The sequence below is a fragment of the Pseudorca crassidens genome, chromosome 5, assembly GCF_039906515.1.
Source record: "Pseudorca crassidens isolate mPseCra1 chromosome 5, mPseCra1.hap1, whole genome shotgun sequence".
NCBI lineage: Eukaryota > Metazoa > Chordata > Mammalia > Artiodactyla > Delphinidae > Pseudorca > Pseudorca crassidens.
The window spans coordinates 107,709,590-107,730,343 of record NC_090300.1 but is presented as its reverse complement, the minus strand read 5'-3'; the positions used below and the strand labels follow the sequence as shown (position 1 = coordinate 107,730,343).

General features: G+C 34.7%; 1 protein-coding gene across 1 annotated transcript in view; it reads left to right on the top strand.

Moving 5' to 3' along the window:
• The window catches only part of EPHA3 (EPH receptor A3), a 366,552-nt gene that overhangs the window by 325,907 nt on the left and 19,891 nt on the right, over positions 1–20,754 (top strand). The window contains exons 14-15 of the mRNA XM_067739177.1: positions 15,704–15,853; positions 17,370–17,563. Of these exons, the coding sequence (XP_067595278.1) occupies positions 15,704–15,853; positions 17,370–17,563 (344 nt within the window). The remainder of the gene's footprint in view (positions 1–15,703; positions 15,854–17,369; positions 17,564–20,754) is intronic.

Below are 20,754 nucleotides of genomic sequence, written 5' to 3'. Positions count from 1 at the left end.
ATAATCATGGCTAATGACACTACTCAGAAATAACCAGTTTTAACATTTTAATTTTATCTTTTCATAATATTTTTCTATGCATTTTCATATAAAAAATATTTTCAGTTCTGCATATACTGACAAAAAAAGATCATAATATGTATACTGATATAAAAGATGATTTCCACTTAATAAATCCAGTATTTTCTTTATATATAAATTCAGTGTCATTTTGTAACATTTTTAATATAAAATATAGAATTTTCTGGATGATGAAATTTTTTTTACAGTATTATTAAATAATGTATAGTACTCCATTTTATTCATGTACATTATTTAGCCAATGTACTATTAATTGGGTAGAATTCTAATGTTTTGCTATTATTAGCAATACTTTGATGTACATCTTGATATATAATTCATGCCTTTCTATCATTACCTCTTCAGGATAAATTTCTAGAAAATTGGTGAGTCAAAATATGGACAAATATGTGAAGATTTTGGTACATGAATTGCTTAATTGTTTTACATATAGTTTGTTATCACTTTTCATTTTTAGTGGCAATATATAAATGAGGCCATTTCATTATACTCTCACTAGCCAAGAGAATGAGCAGTTTTTAAAAAAGACAGTCAGCTTCTGCTGCTTTCTTCTTGTTTAATGCTAAGAGTTTATTCCTGATTAAACAAACAAACAAAGAAGCAAACAAAAATTCTCATTCTTTTCAGAGGTCATAAACCTCAGTAACTCTATTAACAGCCACTAAGGTTGTCACATGGCGACTATATCTCACTCTGAGAAAGAGCTCAATATGCAAGACTGAGTTTCATCTACAAGTAAAGCCACAGTGATAGAAACACAGAAAGGAAGCTCTGTGTCTCAGATATATCCCTAGCCGTGTTGATTTAGAAGTTGGAACTCTCGTAATGGCTTTTACCCTTGTTTGCATTTCCAGTTTTCAGGTATACTCTCTAGCAGATTACCTTTGTTCATGAATCTAAGTATTTTTAGAAACTGTGTTCTGCATAAAAATGTTGCTGTTCTGGGCTTCCCTGGTGGCGCAGTGGTTGAGAGTCCGCCTGCCGATGCAGGGGACACGGGTTCGTGCCCCGGTCCAGTGTTGCTCCGCAACTGGAGAGGCCACAACAGTGAGAGGCCCGCGTACCGCAACAAAACCCAAAAAAGCAAAAAAACAGCAAAAGATGTTGCTGTTCTTAGGAACACAGTTCATTAGATTAAGAGCAAGAGAAATTTAAGAAAATTGTATACCTTGCAGCTAGTTGAATTAAGTTTAGAACAGTGACTATTCCTACACAGCTCTGAAAACTTGATAAAATTACAAAACATGGGTATCTTGATAGTGCTTTTTGTGCTCCTTCTCTGATCACCAGAAAAATTAGTCAGCCACCATTCTGCAGCAAAACATTGTTATGACTAAACTATTACTCCAGGGGACAACATACACAACAGATGATAATATATAATATTTGTTGTCTGGAAGAGAATGTTTTTTATTCTACTCACTGCTACTCTGCATTCTAAAGATATTCTTCATAACCCTCTGCTACTATTTGAGCTATTAACACACTCCATGAAAAGTATTCTTGCTAGCATTATCCCTGTTACAAAAATCACCTTATTCAAGAAATATTTCCAGTTCTAATAGAAAGTATTTGGGGAAAAAGGCCTTTATCTGAGATATTCTATTTTTCGGTAATTCATTCAGGTTCTAATCTCTCTGTTCTTTAAATGAGCACATCCTTGTTCTCAATACTAGTCTTAATTTCTAGTGTTGGGGAGAAAGAATTTTCCTCTACCCTTCAAAGCTTCTTTTAGCTGGTCTAATAATCAAATCAACATGAGACATTAACAGGAGAAAAGCAAATTTAATTTCGTATGCATGGAATCTCACATATATGAGAGGGTCAAAGACAAAAAGGTAAAATGAGGTATATATGCCATCTTGAGCTAAGCAGTGGGAAAGAAGGCCTGAGGCTTCAAAGGGGAGGAAAGTAATTCACAAGTTGATAAGAAGAGTAGATGTTGGGTAATTAGATGTTTGCCCTGCCATACAGATGGGCCCCTCAGATGAAATTTATCTCTGGTAATCTCATTCTGGGAAAGGACCCTCCCTTGACAATTTAAATTCTTCTAGGTAGTTAAGGGAGAGGCAGAAGCTTCTCTTGAAGGAGCAGGGTCCTGATTGCCTTTGGCTCAAAAAAATTCATATGCCAAAGTGGCACGTTTTGGGGAGGTTACTTCTGAACTCTTGCACTAGGATACTCCAAGAAACAATTTCTCTTGGAGAAACTTGAAAGATTCATTCGAACCTACATCATCTGCTCTCTGGAGACTGTATACGGTTAACTTTCGGAGCTTCATTTGTACTGATTGTTACTTTGTCAGGACCAAGGGATCCGCAAGATTATTTCAACCTTAGTAGAATGATGTTGATGTGTCAAAATTCCTCTTTAGCCTTTGTGAAGTAAAAGTGCAATAGGATCTTTGCATTTATGCTTCATTCCCAGAAGATTCTTAAAAGCCACACTAACCAAACGGGCTCATTCACTATCAATAAATAGCTGATTAGAGTTCTTCAGTGTTCATCCTTGTATTTTCTTGGAACTCCTCAAACTATCTGTGGGAGTCCTGACTTCCCTCTGAGAAGCTGTAATTTGCATCTGCATTTCTAGAATAATTTAGACATCTTTGATTTAATTTCCCATAATAAGCCTTGTTTGGTACAATAATTTTATAATTTACCCTAAAATATGAGGCATGGTCATACAGTAATAGGAGTTCTATTTTGTTTTTTAAACAAAGACACTGAAACAATGAAATGAGTGTTGTCATACTAAGCTGTCTTTTTGGGAATGTGTACTTACTGCAGGAACACTGCTATTGTCCAAAATGTTTGGGGAATTCCTCTTTCGAAATTATCTTTAAAACTAGATTGTAAATGATACTATCACTCAAAATTGTTTAGGCATATAGTATTTTGGGAAGCAGTCTTGACTAAGGTAAAATCTGTGGTTTCAATAAGCTTATAGTTAATAAATAAGGGAAGTAGTACATTGTTGTAAAGTCTGGGTTTTTTTCTAACCAAAAACAGGATTATTCAGCTTAGACATCCGCCTTATTTATTTGAATTAGCATGCTATGATTATGTTTATTTCAGAAAAACAAGTTCACCATTTAAAATAGCGTGCCAAGGCATTCTTTTTGGATAGACACATTCTTGTTAATCTGCTTTACCAGTCATGTTACTTTAATCATACTTAACACATTTCAGAAATCAGCATTCAGTGCCTCAATTCATTATACTTTTCCGATTGCTCCTCTGAAAGTTATTGCCTTTAGATAGAGGGTAATTGCACTAAGAAATCATGAGAGACATTTGATTCAATGCCACTGAATGAATGTAGGGTGTCTGCTGTTCTCATTTTTAAAACACCTCTGTGGTTGACAGGCAGGGTAGAAGAGTGAAATAGAAATTATATCCACTAATTCTGTATTTAAAGATTCTTAAACTGGAGGGGACATCTGAGGAGTTGAGAAAACCCTTAGCCTTACAACTTAAAACAATGTATCAGACATTTTCTCCTGCTGCTTTTGATACTGTCTTAAGTGTACTCTGAGTTTTCCTTCCTTATATCCTCAATAGTATGCCTGAAAGGAAAAAGTCAGCTGAGATAATAATAAACACTTTTTTGTGTTTTCCATAAGAATATTAGATAGGAAATTGGAATTTTTTTTCAATACACACTTTTAGTTATTTCTCTTGATTTCTCACTACTGAGTTATACGGAAATTCCAAACACTGACACTTTTTATTACAATATTATTATGCATCCTGTAACCTTTAGAAAATTCGACTGTACATTCATGACATGATGAGAATGAGAAAGATGTAAAGTTTTAGTATTACTATGAAAATAGTTCAATCTTGCAGACTCCCTGAAATGCTCTTGAGGACACCAAGAAATGCTTGGATAACACTTTGAGAACCACTGTTATAGATACTTTATGAGGAAAATAACACCTTAAAAACTAAATAAATATTTGAGTAGTTATTAAATGATATAAAATCTGACTTATGATATAGTATTATGTGATATAACATGTTTTGAAGAAAGGTCTTGAAGGCATACCTGTGGCTACATACCTAAGGTTGCAAACCATCATAAAAGGCCCTGGATTTTACTTGGGATGGATATGATTGGAGCATTTAGCTAAATTTAAATTTAGCAAATTTAAAACATCAGAGAATTTTTGTTGTTGAGAAAAACAAACAAAAAAATGGATTACCTCTCTTTAGTTATACATCATGTGAATTTCAGAGTATAATTATGGCATGTTTCCCATTTTTTTGGACTGAATTACTGATTTGCTCTATTTTATACTATCAGAAGCATGGTATTATTGGTGAGAACTGTTTTCTACTGAATAATTTTTCAATCTTTTTCTTATGAAATTTCACTTTTAATAAGTTAGCATTTTTATGTGTATGAATACATATATTATGTTTGTATGTTAAAATAGATGAAATCCAAAATTCCAAGATGATAGTGGTCAATTTGCTGTTTTAAACAGGATCAAGTTAAAGAAAATATAGACTTTTACCTAATTTATATGCTGTGTCATGTAAAGTCAATCCTGTTCTCAAGTCCCCAAATTCATTTTAGGGGTATAATTACCACATAAACTGATCTGGGAAATTTAAGAAAACCAAATGATGTATTCTTGGTTACATTCTTCATTATTAACATTTTTCTTTTTATTTCTATTATGGAGATGCATACTGAGTAATTGCCAAGTGGATTTTTATATTGAATGAAAAAAGTTCTGTCTTGTGTCACATTGCCCTATGGCCAATTAAAACCTATTTAATTTTTAGAAGATAAAACCAAATGAAAAGTTATTACAGGCATTATGTGTTAAGTAATAGGAAAAAGAAATCTTATTTTCATAATAACTTATTCTATTTTTTTTCTCTGTGAGTCTGCCAAGTTGATGCCAGAAATATTCTACTACTGCTTTGTCTTGTCTAATTTCATTTGCAAGACAAGAAAAATAAAGGGGCTAAAGCAAGTGATTAAAAGCTAAGTGGCTGAATACTCTGTTTCAGGATAACTCCACTTGAAGAATATGAATATTAGAAAGCATGAGCCTTAGTTCTGTAGAATTCTCAAGGACTAAAAACTATGCATACCAAAAGCTTGTGTGATATGAAAAGAGAATAATAGTATTTTGATAAGTAGTATATGTCATATGTAATTTACACATGAATGAAAAAAAGCAATAAGTAAATATCTAATCAGTGGCCTTCATATAGTAATGTATTTTAAGCTTGGACACAAAATAAATAATGTCAACATTTTCTAGTCTCTTAGGATCAGTACATAGCTTCTGTCTTATGTAGCTTCACAAAGTAAAGCTATATATCCCCAAATCAGAAAACTCTAGAAGATTTTATAATCTCAGTTAATGGTGCCTCAAAGTTTAATGAGGGATCAAATACTTTCTAGCCACCCATTTCAGAGAGATGGATAGCACGAACATTTCAACATGTGAAAATAATCCATCCAGATTTATGTGGAGAAAAATCACAACTATAATTTTGGAGTGATACACACGAGTGAGGAGCTTCTATGTAAATATATTACACACAGTCTCTAGCAGGAACAGTTTTCTCTGCAGTGCATCATTCATTCATTCATTCATTCAACAAATATTTGAGTGCCTACAATATACTAGGCACTGTTCTAAGACCTGAGGATCCAGAGGTAAAAACAAAGCCCTGATTCCGTGAGCTTACATTCTAGTGTGGTATTTCACATAATAAACAGGTGAAGATATAGCAAGGCAGAGAAATAAGATGAGGAATGTGGACAGTATGAGGGAGATGCTACTGTAGATAGGACGATCAGAGAGAGTTTCTCTAATAAAATGACATTAGAACAGAGAATTAGTGAGAGTGAAGGAGAAAATAATGTAAATATTGAGGTTAATAGGCCAGATTCATTTGCTTTAACTATTTTTCAATTCAATGGAATAATTTTAATAATTTCTCTTATTCCAACAGGCTCACTTTGCAAGAAGACAAGTTAAGTAGTCAGATTAATGATATAACTCAGACTTAAAGACAAGCAAATAGTGACTGGTCCAGTCTGTAGCGTTGAGCCCTGGAAGCTTAGTAAAAATCACTTACTAAAATTATTTCCAGTTGACTTGTGAATATCCCACATTTCAAATTTGTGATGACACATTGCCTGAAGCTTTTCCCATGTACCCTGAAGCCACTGACCAGCCCCAGCTGCTCCGGCACTGGGAGAGACAGCAGTCATTATTTCCCAAGCCAGTCTTACTACTTGATGCCTGGAATGGCTAATAATTTGATTCATTCCTGTCCTATGACCCTTTTTCAACTACAGTTTTACATGTCATGGTTCAGGCCCACTCCCATGATTTTTTCCCTTTCATTTGCTAGCCATTTCTCTGGAACTGCCCCCGTATTTCAAGCAATTTTTATCTAACATAGACATACAAGGAAACCACTGCCATTATGTCTAGTCAGAATTGTTTCAGCAGATATTTATGAGATTCTCAAACTATCATGTTATCTTTCCTAATTTTTCAGTTATCATATTAATACCATATTAATAAAACCAAGCCTATCCAAGTTATGTACATTTTTGCTTAATTACTAGAATGAATCTAATACTTCTATTTCATTATTTTTATTGTAAATATATAGTATTCCTGCTATATTGGATAGGTCTTTCTGATTTATTTACTTATCAATATGGCTATTTTGGAAACTTGTGTTCAGAGTGCTAAAAATTCACTTTCAAATGAATTTCTGTAACCTTTAAAAAATAAAGTAGGAATTCAGTATATGTAAAACACAAGGTTTAACACGTAAAACCTCTTTGAACTTTGAAAAGAGCTGTACCCATATTAGGTTGTATGTTTAGTCTTATCCCTAAAGTTTTTCATTGTTTTTGTTGAAGATATACATTATACATCAGATGACCTAATTTTATATTGTATTATTTGACTCTGAAAGTAACAGAAAAGTTACTTGTATTTTATTTCCTGGATAGCCATAGAGTTACTTAGAACACAAGGTGAAGACTTTTAAGAAATTCTTAAGTGTCTCATGGAATGTTGAAAAATTTCAGAAGTTCAAAGTATTGACTTTTGCTACCTGAGAGATCATCTGTCTCTGATCTCTTGTGGCAGTCAACATCTGCTGGAACAATTCTCTCAATGACTTTTAGATTTGAACTACTGGGAATTAGAACAGATGCTTCCCCTGGGAGTCTTCTTGGATTGCCCTTCACCTTGTTGTCTACTGTTGTCTGCAGTGAACGAAGTTTACTTCCTGACGATAGATCCTAAATCCTTTAGTCAAATGATTTATCTCTATAGTTCCACTTCTAACCTGAGAAGCCAATATTTGCCTCCAGGTTAAACACTCAATTACTCTGGGTTTACTAAGATAAACTCTCCGAAGTCCTTTGTCACTCTAACTATGACCTGACAGAGCTCACAGGCAGGCAATGTGAAATATGGATCAGCAAAGCATTTCCTAAATCAGTAAGGAGAGATTTGTGTATATAATCAGAGAAAAATTGGGGCAGACATAAGATACTAGGGCTCAATGTCCAGAGACTTCAGCAATTACACTCCTTTTCTTTAGAACTCAAGACTTGAAGCCCCCTAACCCACAGTGAATGAGCTGACTTCAGTTAAGCACCTGAAAAATTCAGGGCTTTTAGCCAAATGTCTCATTTAAACTGTCTAAATTCATTAAGTTTAGAGAACTGAATTGCAGGATCTTCCAAGAACATGTTTACTTTGTGATTCCTCCTCTAACTGCTGTTTCTGGACAAAGTGAACAAGGTTTTGTACTACTTTACTCATGGATTAGAGTTTAGCAATTACATAATGCCTCTGCCCAGAGAATCCCTAGTATCTTTACTTGTGCCCTTTTATTCTCCTTTAACTTTTCTGTAAGAATTCTATGGAAGTAAATCCAGATATTACAGCCAATAGATATGCAGTTTAGTCCAAAGTTAGGATCATCTTTGGACTAAACAAGAGCCAAAATAATTAACATTAAAAATGTCAGCATCCTTGATATTTCTGTACGTTTAAGACAGAAAGTTGAAAGTTGAAAGAGCAAAGGTTTATAAGTTAGCACAGCTGTTAGAGATAGATGAAACTGAACATAAAATCAAGTTTTATGTTTCCCATGACCCTCAGTTTATGAATGATAAGATATCTGCACAGAGACGCTAAGAAACTTGGCAAAAAATAGATAATAGAGTCAAAGCTAAGCCTAGAAATGACAACTCCTAATTCCTACTAAACTTAAGAATCCAAATGGAACATGTGACCGTAAATCCCCCTGGACCCCCAATTACTGACTGTCATAGATGTGACATCAGCACTGGGAGGAACTGGCTCTGGGTTTGGCATTGCAAATATGGGGAACAAGCATTAGCTTCTGATTCTGTTGAGTTTGAACTGGAGGTCCCTCTGCAATTGAAGTTTTAGAAACACTCCATATGCTGTGAATCTGGGCTTGCTCCAGGCAACTGGAGACTTTTCTCAAATATGTAAATATCTGGGGAGCTTACATACAGACATAGAGACCACCTTAAGTAAATGCTTCATTTTATGATCTGTTAAAATATTGTAAAAAACACATCTTCATAAATTATTTTTAGAGTATCTGGCACTTTACTTTTCTGAACACCTAGGAGCATTTTACCAACCAAAACTTCAATTGCCAACTGATTTCAAAGTTTTAGCTCATTAATAACAGTTGTATTAGAATAGTTTTACTATGGCAAGAAGGCAGTATACCAAATGACACCATTTGTCTCATCAAATCCAAAGTTTTGGATAGCTCATTGAAGGATATGTTTGGCAGTTTTTTGGAAAACATCTAAATTTTTAAAATGCCCTCTACACATATAAACTGAAAAAGCAATTTCTGAATGTGAAAAAGAAGAAAATATAAGTCAAGCAATGTTGGCTTAAATTTGTTGGGGTGGGAGGTGGGGAAGGAAGAGGAATTTTTGTGGTCCAATCAGAAGCAGAAGTATAAATAAATTCTGCAATACATTACTTGTAGGAAATTTAATGAGTCAGACTCTTGTATATTCAATTTATTTTATTTTGATAGTCTCAGATCTACAGATGCTCAGCTTGAAGGCAGAGAGAGTTATCGTGAAGTGTGACTAAATTAAAATTTATGGGCCTCAGCTTCTTCTTTCACCCTTATTTCAGAGCCAAATTGAGCCCTCTAGGTCTCTTATCCAATGTCTCACTATGTCAATGATATTTATGTTTTGTAGCCTTAGATAGCATTTTCTCTTGTAGGAAAACCCTATTTCTTACCAAAAGTTTTGGTTATTGATGCTTCCATCTAACAAAGAAATTGATGCTTAATTTAAGTTTTCCTAGCAATAGAAAATGATCCCTGTTTCAAAAAAATTAAAGGGAGAAAGCAAGAGAAAAAGAAGAAAAGAAAAGAAAACAAAAAATAGAGGGAAAAATCTCAAAGAGGTGCTATCATATTTACCAAAATCCACATATCAGAAGATTAGCTCTAATGAACTTGGCCCTTTTTTAGACTAGAACAGGAATGAAAATATCCATGGAAAGTGTGCTAATGGTTAAAGAAAGAAAGAAAGAAAGAATTCCACTTAGTCTACATAAAATCCAGTTAAATCTTGGACCTCTTTGAATCATTTTCCCTTGCTGATCAGGATTTGTCACAAACAATCTGAAGCAGTAGTTCTCGAACAGGGATGATTTTGCTCCCTAGGGGATATTTGATATTGTCTGGAGATATTTTGGCTGTCACAATTGGAAGGATGCTGATATAATCTAGTGGGTAGAGGCCAGGGATGCTAGTAAACATACTGCAATACACAGGACAGCCCCTACAGCAAAGAATTAATCTGGTGTAAAATGTCAATAGTGCTACTATATAGAGACCTTATTCTAAAGTTACCCAACATGTATAAAGAATGTGGAAAGAATGAGAGAGTGGGGATCAAATATCTCTCTCAGGTACTTACAATTTCTCCTGTCCACACTGGACTGCAAGTTGCAGGGGATAATGTGGAATACATTGCCATTTGTGAAAAATTATGCAACAGACTAGCCATCTGCCAACAAGTCTCCTAGAATGTTGAACTTCAGGCTAGCAAACATAATGTAACAAACAGTACACCTTTTTATTCTTGTTAAATTTTATTCTCATTTGCTTTTGATATAATACTTGAAAGTTATCGTTCGTTTCCACTCAAAGATTTAAATATTAAACGTGATCACTTTACTTTTGATATTTTGATTGCGTTTATTAAAATGTCATGGGTGTAAACTCATGAATAGACATTCACCTAGCAGATAAATATGTCCCATATTTTCAGCCAGCATGTGAGTATCACTTATGCATAATTATTTTGATGTTTTAACATTTTACTTAGCTTCATCCTACAAAGGAATGGAGTAATATTCATGTGCATAGATTAAAAATATTTATTAAATTTTTGGTGGTATTCAGCCTCTCATAGCCTTATGATTTCAAATGATAGTTTGGGCACACTTATTTTATTTACGGCAATGTATAGGACAAAAGCTACTACTCGAATTTATTTTACTAGTTTTGAATATAAAGAATTTTAAACTACAATGTTGAATTTAAAGAGTCTGTGATAATAGGTGCACTCACCCTGCCTCAAACTCTATAATAATATTATGAACTTGGAATCTCTCCTGTAGTTTGATTTCGAATTAAGCGTGTATTACGAATATGTTGGTTTATTTTTCTCTCATTTGAACCAGAGTGACTGGTTGTTTACTGATCATGGAAAAAGTAAAATAAATTATAAAACTCTTCTTACTCTGATGTATTTTTAGCAACGAATGATAAATTTGAATAATACTTTGTAGTTGGCAATGAGCTTTCCCTTATATCTTCATTTAATAAATTCTTTACATGAATAGTAAAAGTGTGCTATTTGAAGGGAATTGGAATGGAAGAAAGGGCAAAACATTTATTGAGTACTCTATTAAAGATTAGACACTTTAGTTGTTGCTTTATGTATATTATAAATCTATTGCCAATGACAAAAAGAATCCCTAAATAATAATGACTAATCCTCAGTCATCTTTATTCCCTTCCTCATCCAGTGATGGATGGTGCCATTTCCAAGACGGCTGGCTAGGGGCAGGAGGAGAGTCTTGAATATGATTGTCACTTCATTCCCAGAGCAAAACCAATCAGTCTAAAACACCTGGAAGCAGATAACGAAAGTCATCTAATGAGAAAGCTAAATGTTCCAGGGTTAAAATTCTAGGGTTAAAAGCTAATTACCTAGGGATTCCAATAACAGTATTGAGTAAAGGCAAACAATACTTGTTCATTTACACTTTCTTCTAAATAATGAGTTCAATTATTTAGAATGCGTTGTTCATTTAGAATGCGTTGTATGGATATCATATGGGAAAATATAAATTAAGAGTTTTCTTCTTGTAATTAAAATAAATATATTTACTTTTAAGTATATGAACTCACTAAACAGTGACCTGGAACAGAGCCCAGCCACTAAGAAAAAGACTAATACACTAAAAAGTTGATCAGTGGAAATTTCTAGGTAAGGAAACATTTAATTTTGCAAACTGGCTTAGTTGTTGAGCTGGTTGAATGCCACTTATTCATTCATTATGTGTTCAGAATAACATGTTTGGAATAAAATGGGAAAAAAAAATCAAAATCTCCCCCTTCCTTATGCTTTCCTATAAGGGCGGCAACTCAAGCTTTGATGCAGTGAGGAGCCAGAGGGAAGCTTAGATTAAAAACCTGAGTGAGATGAATAGATGAAGGTAGGTGTGGCACATATATACAATGGAGTATTACTCAGCCATAAAAAGGAACGAAATTGAGTTATTTGTAGTGAGGTGGATGGGCCTAGAGTCTGTCATACAGAGTGAAGTAAGTCAGAAAGAGAAAAACAAATACTGTATGCTAACACATATATATGGAATCTAAGAAAAAAAAGGTCATGAAGAACCTAGGGGCAAGACGGGAATAAAGACACAGACCTACTAGAGAATGGACTTGAGGATATGGGGAGGGGGAAGGGTAAGCTGTGACAAAACGAGAGAGTGGCATGGACTCTGCCACTGTGTGCATTTGAAACAATGTTTTAACAAGATTTACACAGCAAATAGACAGCATTTGATGGGAAAATGGTTCTGGAAATAATTTGCGTGAATCTGTAACCATGTGCTTCATTAGAAAACACACTGCACGGATCTTAGTCAAGAATTGAAAGAGTGAAGGTCCCGCTAAAGAGATGGGTGTGGCTATGGCATCAGAGGTGCCTCCAATGGCATTTATGTCTGTATGCAGAACCACCAGTGAAGAGATTCTTTCCAAGCTCCTTCGACATAGGTGTAGCTATGTTCTTCCTAAAAACAAATTTAAAAAAAAAACCCTTTTCAGTATTTCACTATTTTTAGACATTTTATTAAAATATGCTCAGGGCTTCCCTGGTAGCGCAGTGGTTGAGAGTCCGCCTGCTGATGCAGGGGACACGGGTTCGTGCCCCAGCCTGGGAAGACCTCACATGCCGCGGAGCGGCTGGGCCTGTGGGCCATGGCCGCTGAGCCTGCGCGTCCGGAGCCTGTGCTCCGCAACGGGAGGGGCCACAACAGTGAGAGGCCCGCGTACCGCAAAAAAAAATATGTTCAATGTCAAGGCTGTCCTCTCTGGAAAACAGGGGTAAAGCACTGAAGATGAAACAACTTTAGCATGTACCATTGTAATCCTGGTTGAAGTAAAACACAGAAAATGAGCTTATTGTTCATGGTTGTCATCAATCTATTGGTTTTGGGTTTTTTCCTAATATCTGTATTTTTATTTCAAGGAATCTTGATAAGGTGACACGTATCTGTGCCTTATATTTACTAAATAGATGCAACGTTTTCAACATGGAAAGGACTTTCTTCCTTTATCTCTCTCTCTCTCTCTCTTTCTTTCTTTGTTTTAGTGCCATTTTTATGCTTTTAGTAATTTGTTTCTGGGCAAAGGAAAGGAAATGGCAAAGTGTCTGTAGCAGAGATAAGACATTCAGCTGAGATTTTAAAGTATCATCTTTTCTTTGCCCCATGAGTACAATTTGTTTGACTTCTGTTAATTCTCAGAGTACTTTAAAAGGGAAAGAATGTATGCACAATGATTCCATTTGGCATCCTGAAAAGATTTATAATAGTTAAATGTCACATGTGTAGTTCTGTTTTTATCACAATTATGGGGTAGTATTTGAAATACTGATTCCTTAAGACCCAAATCTGGACTCTGCAGCTACAATTAAGTTAATTTGGTTTTTTAAAAATATTATTATTATTATTAACATTGAATATGTTGGTAGAGAAAGGGCAATATTAGGCTAGGAAAAAGACTCTCCAAATTTAAATATGAAAAAGTATCTTTTAAATTTTTGTTGAAAAAATATACAAACTATAAAGAAGAGAATGAATGAGTGAGTGTAAGTGAGAGAGAAAAGAAAGGGGCAACTTCTAAGACCATATGCCCTCTCATCTCCATAGAGTTTTCTATTCTGTTTTTCTGGTTTTGGACAATCTTTACTCCAGTGCACGTTGAGCTCTGTAGTGTTTCCCACCAACTCCCAAAACCCTCTTGGTCTAGCTCCCGTCTCTCCAACCTGATTTTACTGCACTGGTATAAATCATGGATGACCCTTAGGTTGCTACCTTCTCAAGAAGGCTGTGCTCAGTCCTCCTTTTTGTGCCTACTTCTCTACAGTTTCGTGCATCCTTCAAAACCCAGTGTAAGCCCTTTAAAGATCTCCTGGCAGTACTCTTTCTGAAGAGCTCACTTGTGTGAAAGCATCGAAGAAAAGTGTCAAGTTTACTGAGATAGTTCCAATCACATATACCACTCTCCTCTACGGGATAACACTTGCTCAATGTACCCGTGATTAAATCCCAATTCGACCTTTTCCCATCCTCTCCTACTGCATGCCTCCACACTCTCTGTAGTATCATCACCCTGGAAACCGTTTTTCCAGAACATATATTTTCCTCCTCTGTGCTTTGATTTATGCTATTTCCCTCAGAGTATGGGAGTATTAAGCTGATGTTTCTTGAGGCTTTACTGTGTGCCAGGAACTACGCTAGAGATTTTACTGAAATTTGTCATTTAGCCTCACAACAGTGCTATGAACCAGCACTGTTACTTTCCCAAATAACAGATGTGGAAATTCAGGCATAATAAGGTTTAATAGTTTACCTCCCAAATTGCCAATCCATTTCTCTAAAGCAATATATTGTCACCCTTGAACATTACTTAAGAACCAGTGAAGTGCAATGAGATACAATGTCAATAGAACACACTTTGATGAATATGGCATAAAATTTTGATGATGTGAATTCTTTGGAACATCCATCCCTTTTTTTGTTGTATCAAAAATTGATGTACCTTATGAGGCTCAATTCATATGTGACCTCCTCAGTTTCTCTAGTGAGAATCTCGGCTCCATGCTCTGCGGCACAGCAGTCTCCACTACTATCTTCCTACTCAATGTAGGCAGGGTCTGCAATTCTAAAAAGCCCCAGCATTACCTGGAGCTTGTTAGAAATGCAGACCCTGCCTACATTCTGGAACTACTGAATCAGAATTTCCATTTTAATCAGAGTGAGCCCAAGATGATTCATATGCATTGTACAGTTTGAGAAGCAAAGTGTTAAATACTTATTTCTTTCTGCATTTAGTTATTTCCAGCAACTAATTATCATTCCTATTTGCTTGATATTTCTCAAACAGAAGGACCAGTGTGTTATTTATATTTGTCTCACCCAAAGTGACTAGCATAATACTTCCCATATGGTTGCTACTCAGCACATCTTTATTAAATGTATTTATTAAACTGAGAACAAATTCTATGGGAGTTATACCTTTATATCTCCCATAACTCATAGAAGCAATATTCTCCTCTAGACTATACGTTTTCAGAATGTAATTATGATATCTTTCTAGCTCATATGGTGCTTACCTAGTACATGGAGGGGACTTCAGTGGTTAATGATGGAGTGAGGCACTGAGTAAATTAATTAAGATGATTGATTAATGTATGTGAAGAGAGGTTTTTTAGATGCATAAATTTATTTTGAATTTATTTAATTAACAAATACCTTTAAGAACTTATGAGTATCAAGGAGTGGTGTAAGTTCCTTACAAATATTAACTTAATTCACATTCTGCTCTAAGGTGGTTTGTTCATGCATAAATGTATGTTAAATCAATAAAGGTTGATTTGAGATACCTCATTCAATTCTAATATATAGCATATCTACTTCAAGTTATTTTGCTACAGATGTCTGATAAATGTGCCATAATTGACATAAAATGTCAACATTTTAGCAATTTTCAAATGTTTTTTTCCTTTCATCATTTCAAAATCTTCCCAAATTGATTGAGAAAATATTGCAGTAAATAGTATGCCACTCACTCCTTGGTATTAAAATAGAAGAATATCAAGATATATCAGAAGAAACCCGCATTTCATTTCAGAAAAGAAATACCCTGACAAATTCAGTCAGATTTCAGATGGTAACGTATATTATATGTTTTAGTCATTGATCATGTATGTATATACGATTTTATATTGCAAGGGAGGGAAGATCCCAATCCGGTGGACATCACCAGAAGCTATAGCCTACCGTAAATTCACATCAGCCAGTGACGTATGGAGTTATGGGATTGTTCTCTGGGAGGTGATGTCCTATGGAGAGAGACCATACTGGGAGATGTCCAATCAGGATGTAAGTATTTGTAGTCTATGAGTTATGGGTTCAGATTAAGAGATCAAGCTGTGCAAGGAAGTGGAGCATAATGAAACCAGGTGGCTCCCTGTTTGTGACATTGAAACAGAATACTTAGAAGAAATGAAATTGCTTCCAAATCTTGTAAAGATATCAAATGAGTTGCTCTGAAGGATTTACATTTTTCCCTCAAGCCTGGGTTTAGAAATGAGACAAAGTGAAGACATTTGTAATAAAATTTTATAAAATAAGTGCCTGACAAGATAGCCAATAGATATCAGGGAATGTTTGAAGTATTTTTGCTACAAAATTGTTTCAATGTAACATTAGTAAGATACACATGTCTGCCATCCTTTGTAGACTTAATTAATGCATCTGGGCCAACGTTTTGTTTACTTAAATATAGTATTTCCCAAAGTCAGACAAAACAACCAATCACTAGCATGTTGTTTCTCATAGTGTATTAAACTTGCACATGAATTTAGTTATACAAATTGAAGTCTCTGGATAGAGAAAATAATCTTTAACTTTCTATTACAACTCAAAAGGATTTTTGTTTTTATAAGTCATGTTTTGCTAATGCTTAGTGAAAGGATGCTATTGGCATGTGAGATCAGCACTTGGAGATGTTTTTTTATGCTTAGCCAGAAACTGTGAGCATGATCTCAAAGACACACATAAGAAGGAAACCTGAGATGCTTTTAGTCATTTCCTACTCACCACATATAAAATTGCTTTTAATGTATTTGGATATAAAAACCTTTCTGAACTTCTTCAAACAAGCCATGTTTTATAATGGTACTGGGAAAATCAGACTCTCTTTACCACATCTCTATTTTCCAAATTCTTTCTGTATCAGAGGATCTCAAAATGTGGTCTCTGGACCAGCAGCTTTATCATGGCCTGGGAATTTGTAGGAATGCAAATTATCGTGCCTTTCCCCAGAGCTATGGAATCAGTGGTTAGTTATCTGCATATTCATAAGTCCTCCAGATGATTCTGATACACAGTAGAGTTTGAAAATCATGACTTTACATGATTTAAAAGTGTGAATGGACTAATAGTCAGTTAGCTGTGCAGCACGTGGGCTTTTACCAAAAGAACTTACTACGATTTGAGAGGTACCATTTGAACTGTGATATAACTAAAATCTGTGGTAATTTTTCTGCATTCATTCATTCATGTATAGTTTCCATAGAAATCTGTATTACCAAATAATAATTTCTTTATAAATTACTGAATTTCCTATATCATAGAACATTTCTTTTTATTTTAATCTGGAAAGTTACTTTATAAACTTTTCTTTCCTAAATCCACTTTCTCTGCCTCAATCTTCCTTTATATAATATTTTCAGACATGGATAATATTTATTTAATAAGCTGCTATCGTTTTAAGAAATTTAAAATGAACACTTTTTCACTTAACTTTGAAATAGTCATATAAGTGTGACCTGCCCATGAAGAAGTAAAAGAAATTCCAACTCTTAAGTCTCTGGAAACTTTGCCTCTCACACAGGTAATTAAAGCTGTGGATGAGGGCTATCGACTGCCGCCCCCCATGGACTGCCCAGCTGCGTTATATCAGCTGATGCTGGACTGCTGGCAGAAAGACAGAAACAACAGACCCAAGTTTGAGCAGATTGTCAGCATTCTGGACAAGCTTATCCGGAACCCAGGCAGTCTGAAGATCATCACCAGTGCGGCAGCAAGGTGACACATTTGATTTTGCATCTTGCACTCACTCTGAAATGAATGTATTTTCTATCTCCAAGATGTTAATTTGTTTCTTCCACTTCCCCAGCTGCATACTTTGGTACTTATATTCCTCAAGATTAGAGAGATGTGTTTTCTTTTCCTTTTTAAACTTTCAGGAGGAAATTTCATGCTACTTAATGATAATGATAACATTCTGGAATTTTTTAACTTCCATCTTGACCAGAAGCATGTATACATTCAGGCTTGAGTATTTGGACAATAGAAACCCTGGACACATATCTCCTTTTCACTCTCTCCTATTTAAACAAAACACAAACAAAAAAAGGAAATCTCCTGGAGTAGTGGGGGATTCTAGCAAAGTCCTGATTTATTCCTCATTTAAAATAAAGTTTCAAAAATAATAACAGTGCCTCCAAACCATCGCACTGGCTAGGGAAATGCAATTTTCCCTGACTTAATTTAAAAAATGTGTTTAACCCATATCGTGTGCCAATTACTTTGTTAGACACTGTGAAGGATAAAACTAAGACTAAAATAATGTCAGTGTTCCTGGACAGCCATACAAATGTCAACACATCATAGCCATAAGGCAGCCCTGAATGCACAATGTCCATTAGACTTTATGCGTAATTCTCCGTGGTAAGAATCATTGAGTTGTCTTAATGGTTTTAAGAAATGTCAATTATATTCTCATTGTACACATAGTGAAAAAGAGTGCTTTTACATTTTGATGATGTGTGTTCTTAAAGGAAAATTACAGAGTTTTAGTAAAGGAACTACACCTACTGTGCACAAAACTCCACAGTATTAAGTGATATGTATACATACTACATAATGATGATTTACAGTGACTCATGTGTAAAAGATTTAATATAATCCCTTATAGGAGTTTTCTTTTCTTGTTTCTTTTATGCACATCTGTTGGTTTTACTGACAATTATCAAGAGTTGTGACTTTCAAATTGATAGAGCACTTGCTAATGCACTTATAATAGAGTATATAATTTTTCTACCTTAATAGGAACAATTATACTGAGCATACATGATCCAGTTTTTACATTACATTTGAATAAGATGAATAAAGAAAATTTGAATCAAAGTCTTAATATCAGTATATAAGAATCATAGATTATTTGTTGGAAGTAACTTTTAGGGGGGGTCACTAATATTGAACTTAGTAATATATATTCAGTAGGTAAAACTATTGATAACTTATCCTGCAAGGATGAATCTCTGTCCTAAATTTCAGAGACAGACTGTACAGGCTTTTTTGGAAATCCACCTGACAGTTTAACAACCAACAGGATAACAAACTTGCCCTTCCTGGGACATATGGTCCTCATTTTGCACCCTGAAGCCATTTCTTTTGATCTTTACTCAATAGCAATCGCAGCAAAAAAGAACATCTTTTCAATTCTTTCCATATCATAAAAGAGCACTCAAAGCATTTCCATAGGATCAATATCAATATAAAGACTAACTCATGTAATATGATCAAGAGATATTTAAATCCAATTCTATGTGGGAAAATTCTTAATATCAGATCATATTATGTGAGGATATACCCTCGTATTCAAATTTTTTTCCATTCACTATTCCATTCTTATTGAAGTACATTGAATATTTTTATCCTAATATGTATTTTTTAATACTTTAATATATCCCCTGTATTTTGTCACAAAACATGCAATTTTAGGGAAACTATTTTTCTAAGAAGTGCCACCCATCTTAATTCATTAAATCTAAAAGTTTTAGAAATTGTGTTTATATATTTACTTATTGCCATTAAAATACACAGTGGGCAGATTGTGCTATTATAAATTTATTTACAACAACCTCAAATTACCATGCAACAATCTCAAGAGATCTTATTTTTCTTTAGAAAATTTGCTTTCCCACTTTTGACAACGATTATTCTATTCTTTTTCATAACTGATTAAACTCATTCCCTTTCCCCTTTAATTTTCTAGTGATGCCCTTGCCACATGCTTTATTGAGAAAATACAAGCCATCAGATGGGAAATTCCAGCAGCAAAACAAAAACAAACTGGCGCCTGCACCCATCCATCTTGTTCTTTTTTCCTCTAATTACAAGAGAGGAAAGTTCTTCTTACCTCGAATTAGAAGAGAGGAAGTGTCCTTTCAGTGTCAGAGGCAAATCCTTTCTCTCTCTCTTTCTCTATCCCCTGCATACCCAGGCTCTTTCTCTCTCTCCTGCATATGCAGGCTCTTTATTTCTGCAAGATTATTGCCATAAAAATATGGTCTGTTATTATGTTGTTTCTCAAATTTCCCTAATACAAGAATCATCAGGAGAACTTATTAAATGCACAAATGTCAACGTCTAACCCAAGCTACTAATTTGGAATCTGCAGGAAAGGGAAATGGAATTTGGACATTTGATAAGAACGCCAGGGGATTTTTATCATCAAGGAAATTTAGAAGATGTTATTTGTCAACATCACCTCTGCTAGCCCCACATCTCTGCCAACTACTTCCTTATTTTTTTATCACCCTTCACAGCCAAACTTCTCCAATAAGAGTCTCACACACATCTCAAAACTTAATATTCAAATTTTATCTTTTTATTGTCTCCTGATTGCCTCATCCTTCCACTGCCTTCCAAATTTGGTTGAATACACCAGCACCTATTCATTTACCCATTCAGGATTATAGCCAGTCTTGGTACCTCTTTCTTGCTCTCCACACTTTGATCCAGGTGATCACTGGGTCAACATGATCCATTTCTCTCCCTTTTCACTGCAAACACTCTCTCCTATGACTTTTTCTGCTTCTGATCTAGACCACTGCAGTAGCCTCCTGATGTGTCCCCTGCTTCCATTCTTGTCCCACGCTAAGCATCTTGTCACAGAGCCTTCAGAATTTTCCTATCAATATATGTATTGATAAATTATATATTGATAAAAATATATTGATAAATTATATACATATAATTTCAGTCACCTCTTTATAACCAATTTTGAATTTCCATTATACTTAGGAAAAACATCTGCATTCTTTTTGATTGTTTAAATAGCCCTGCTCCTCCAATGTCATTTCTTTTATTCAAATAGTCATTTCTTCATTTTTTCAACAACTATTTATTATATGCTAAGCTACTATGTGCTAGGCATGTGCAGACGCTGGAGTACAGTGATGAAGACAAATATGGTACCTACCATCCTG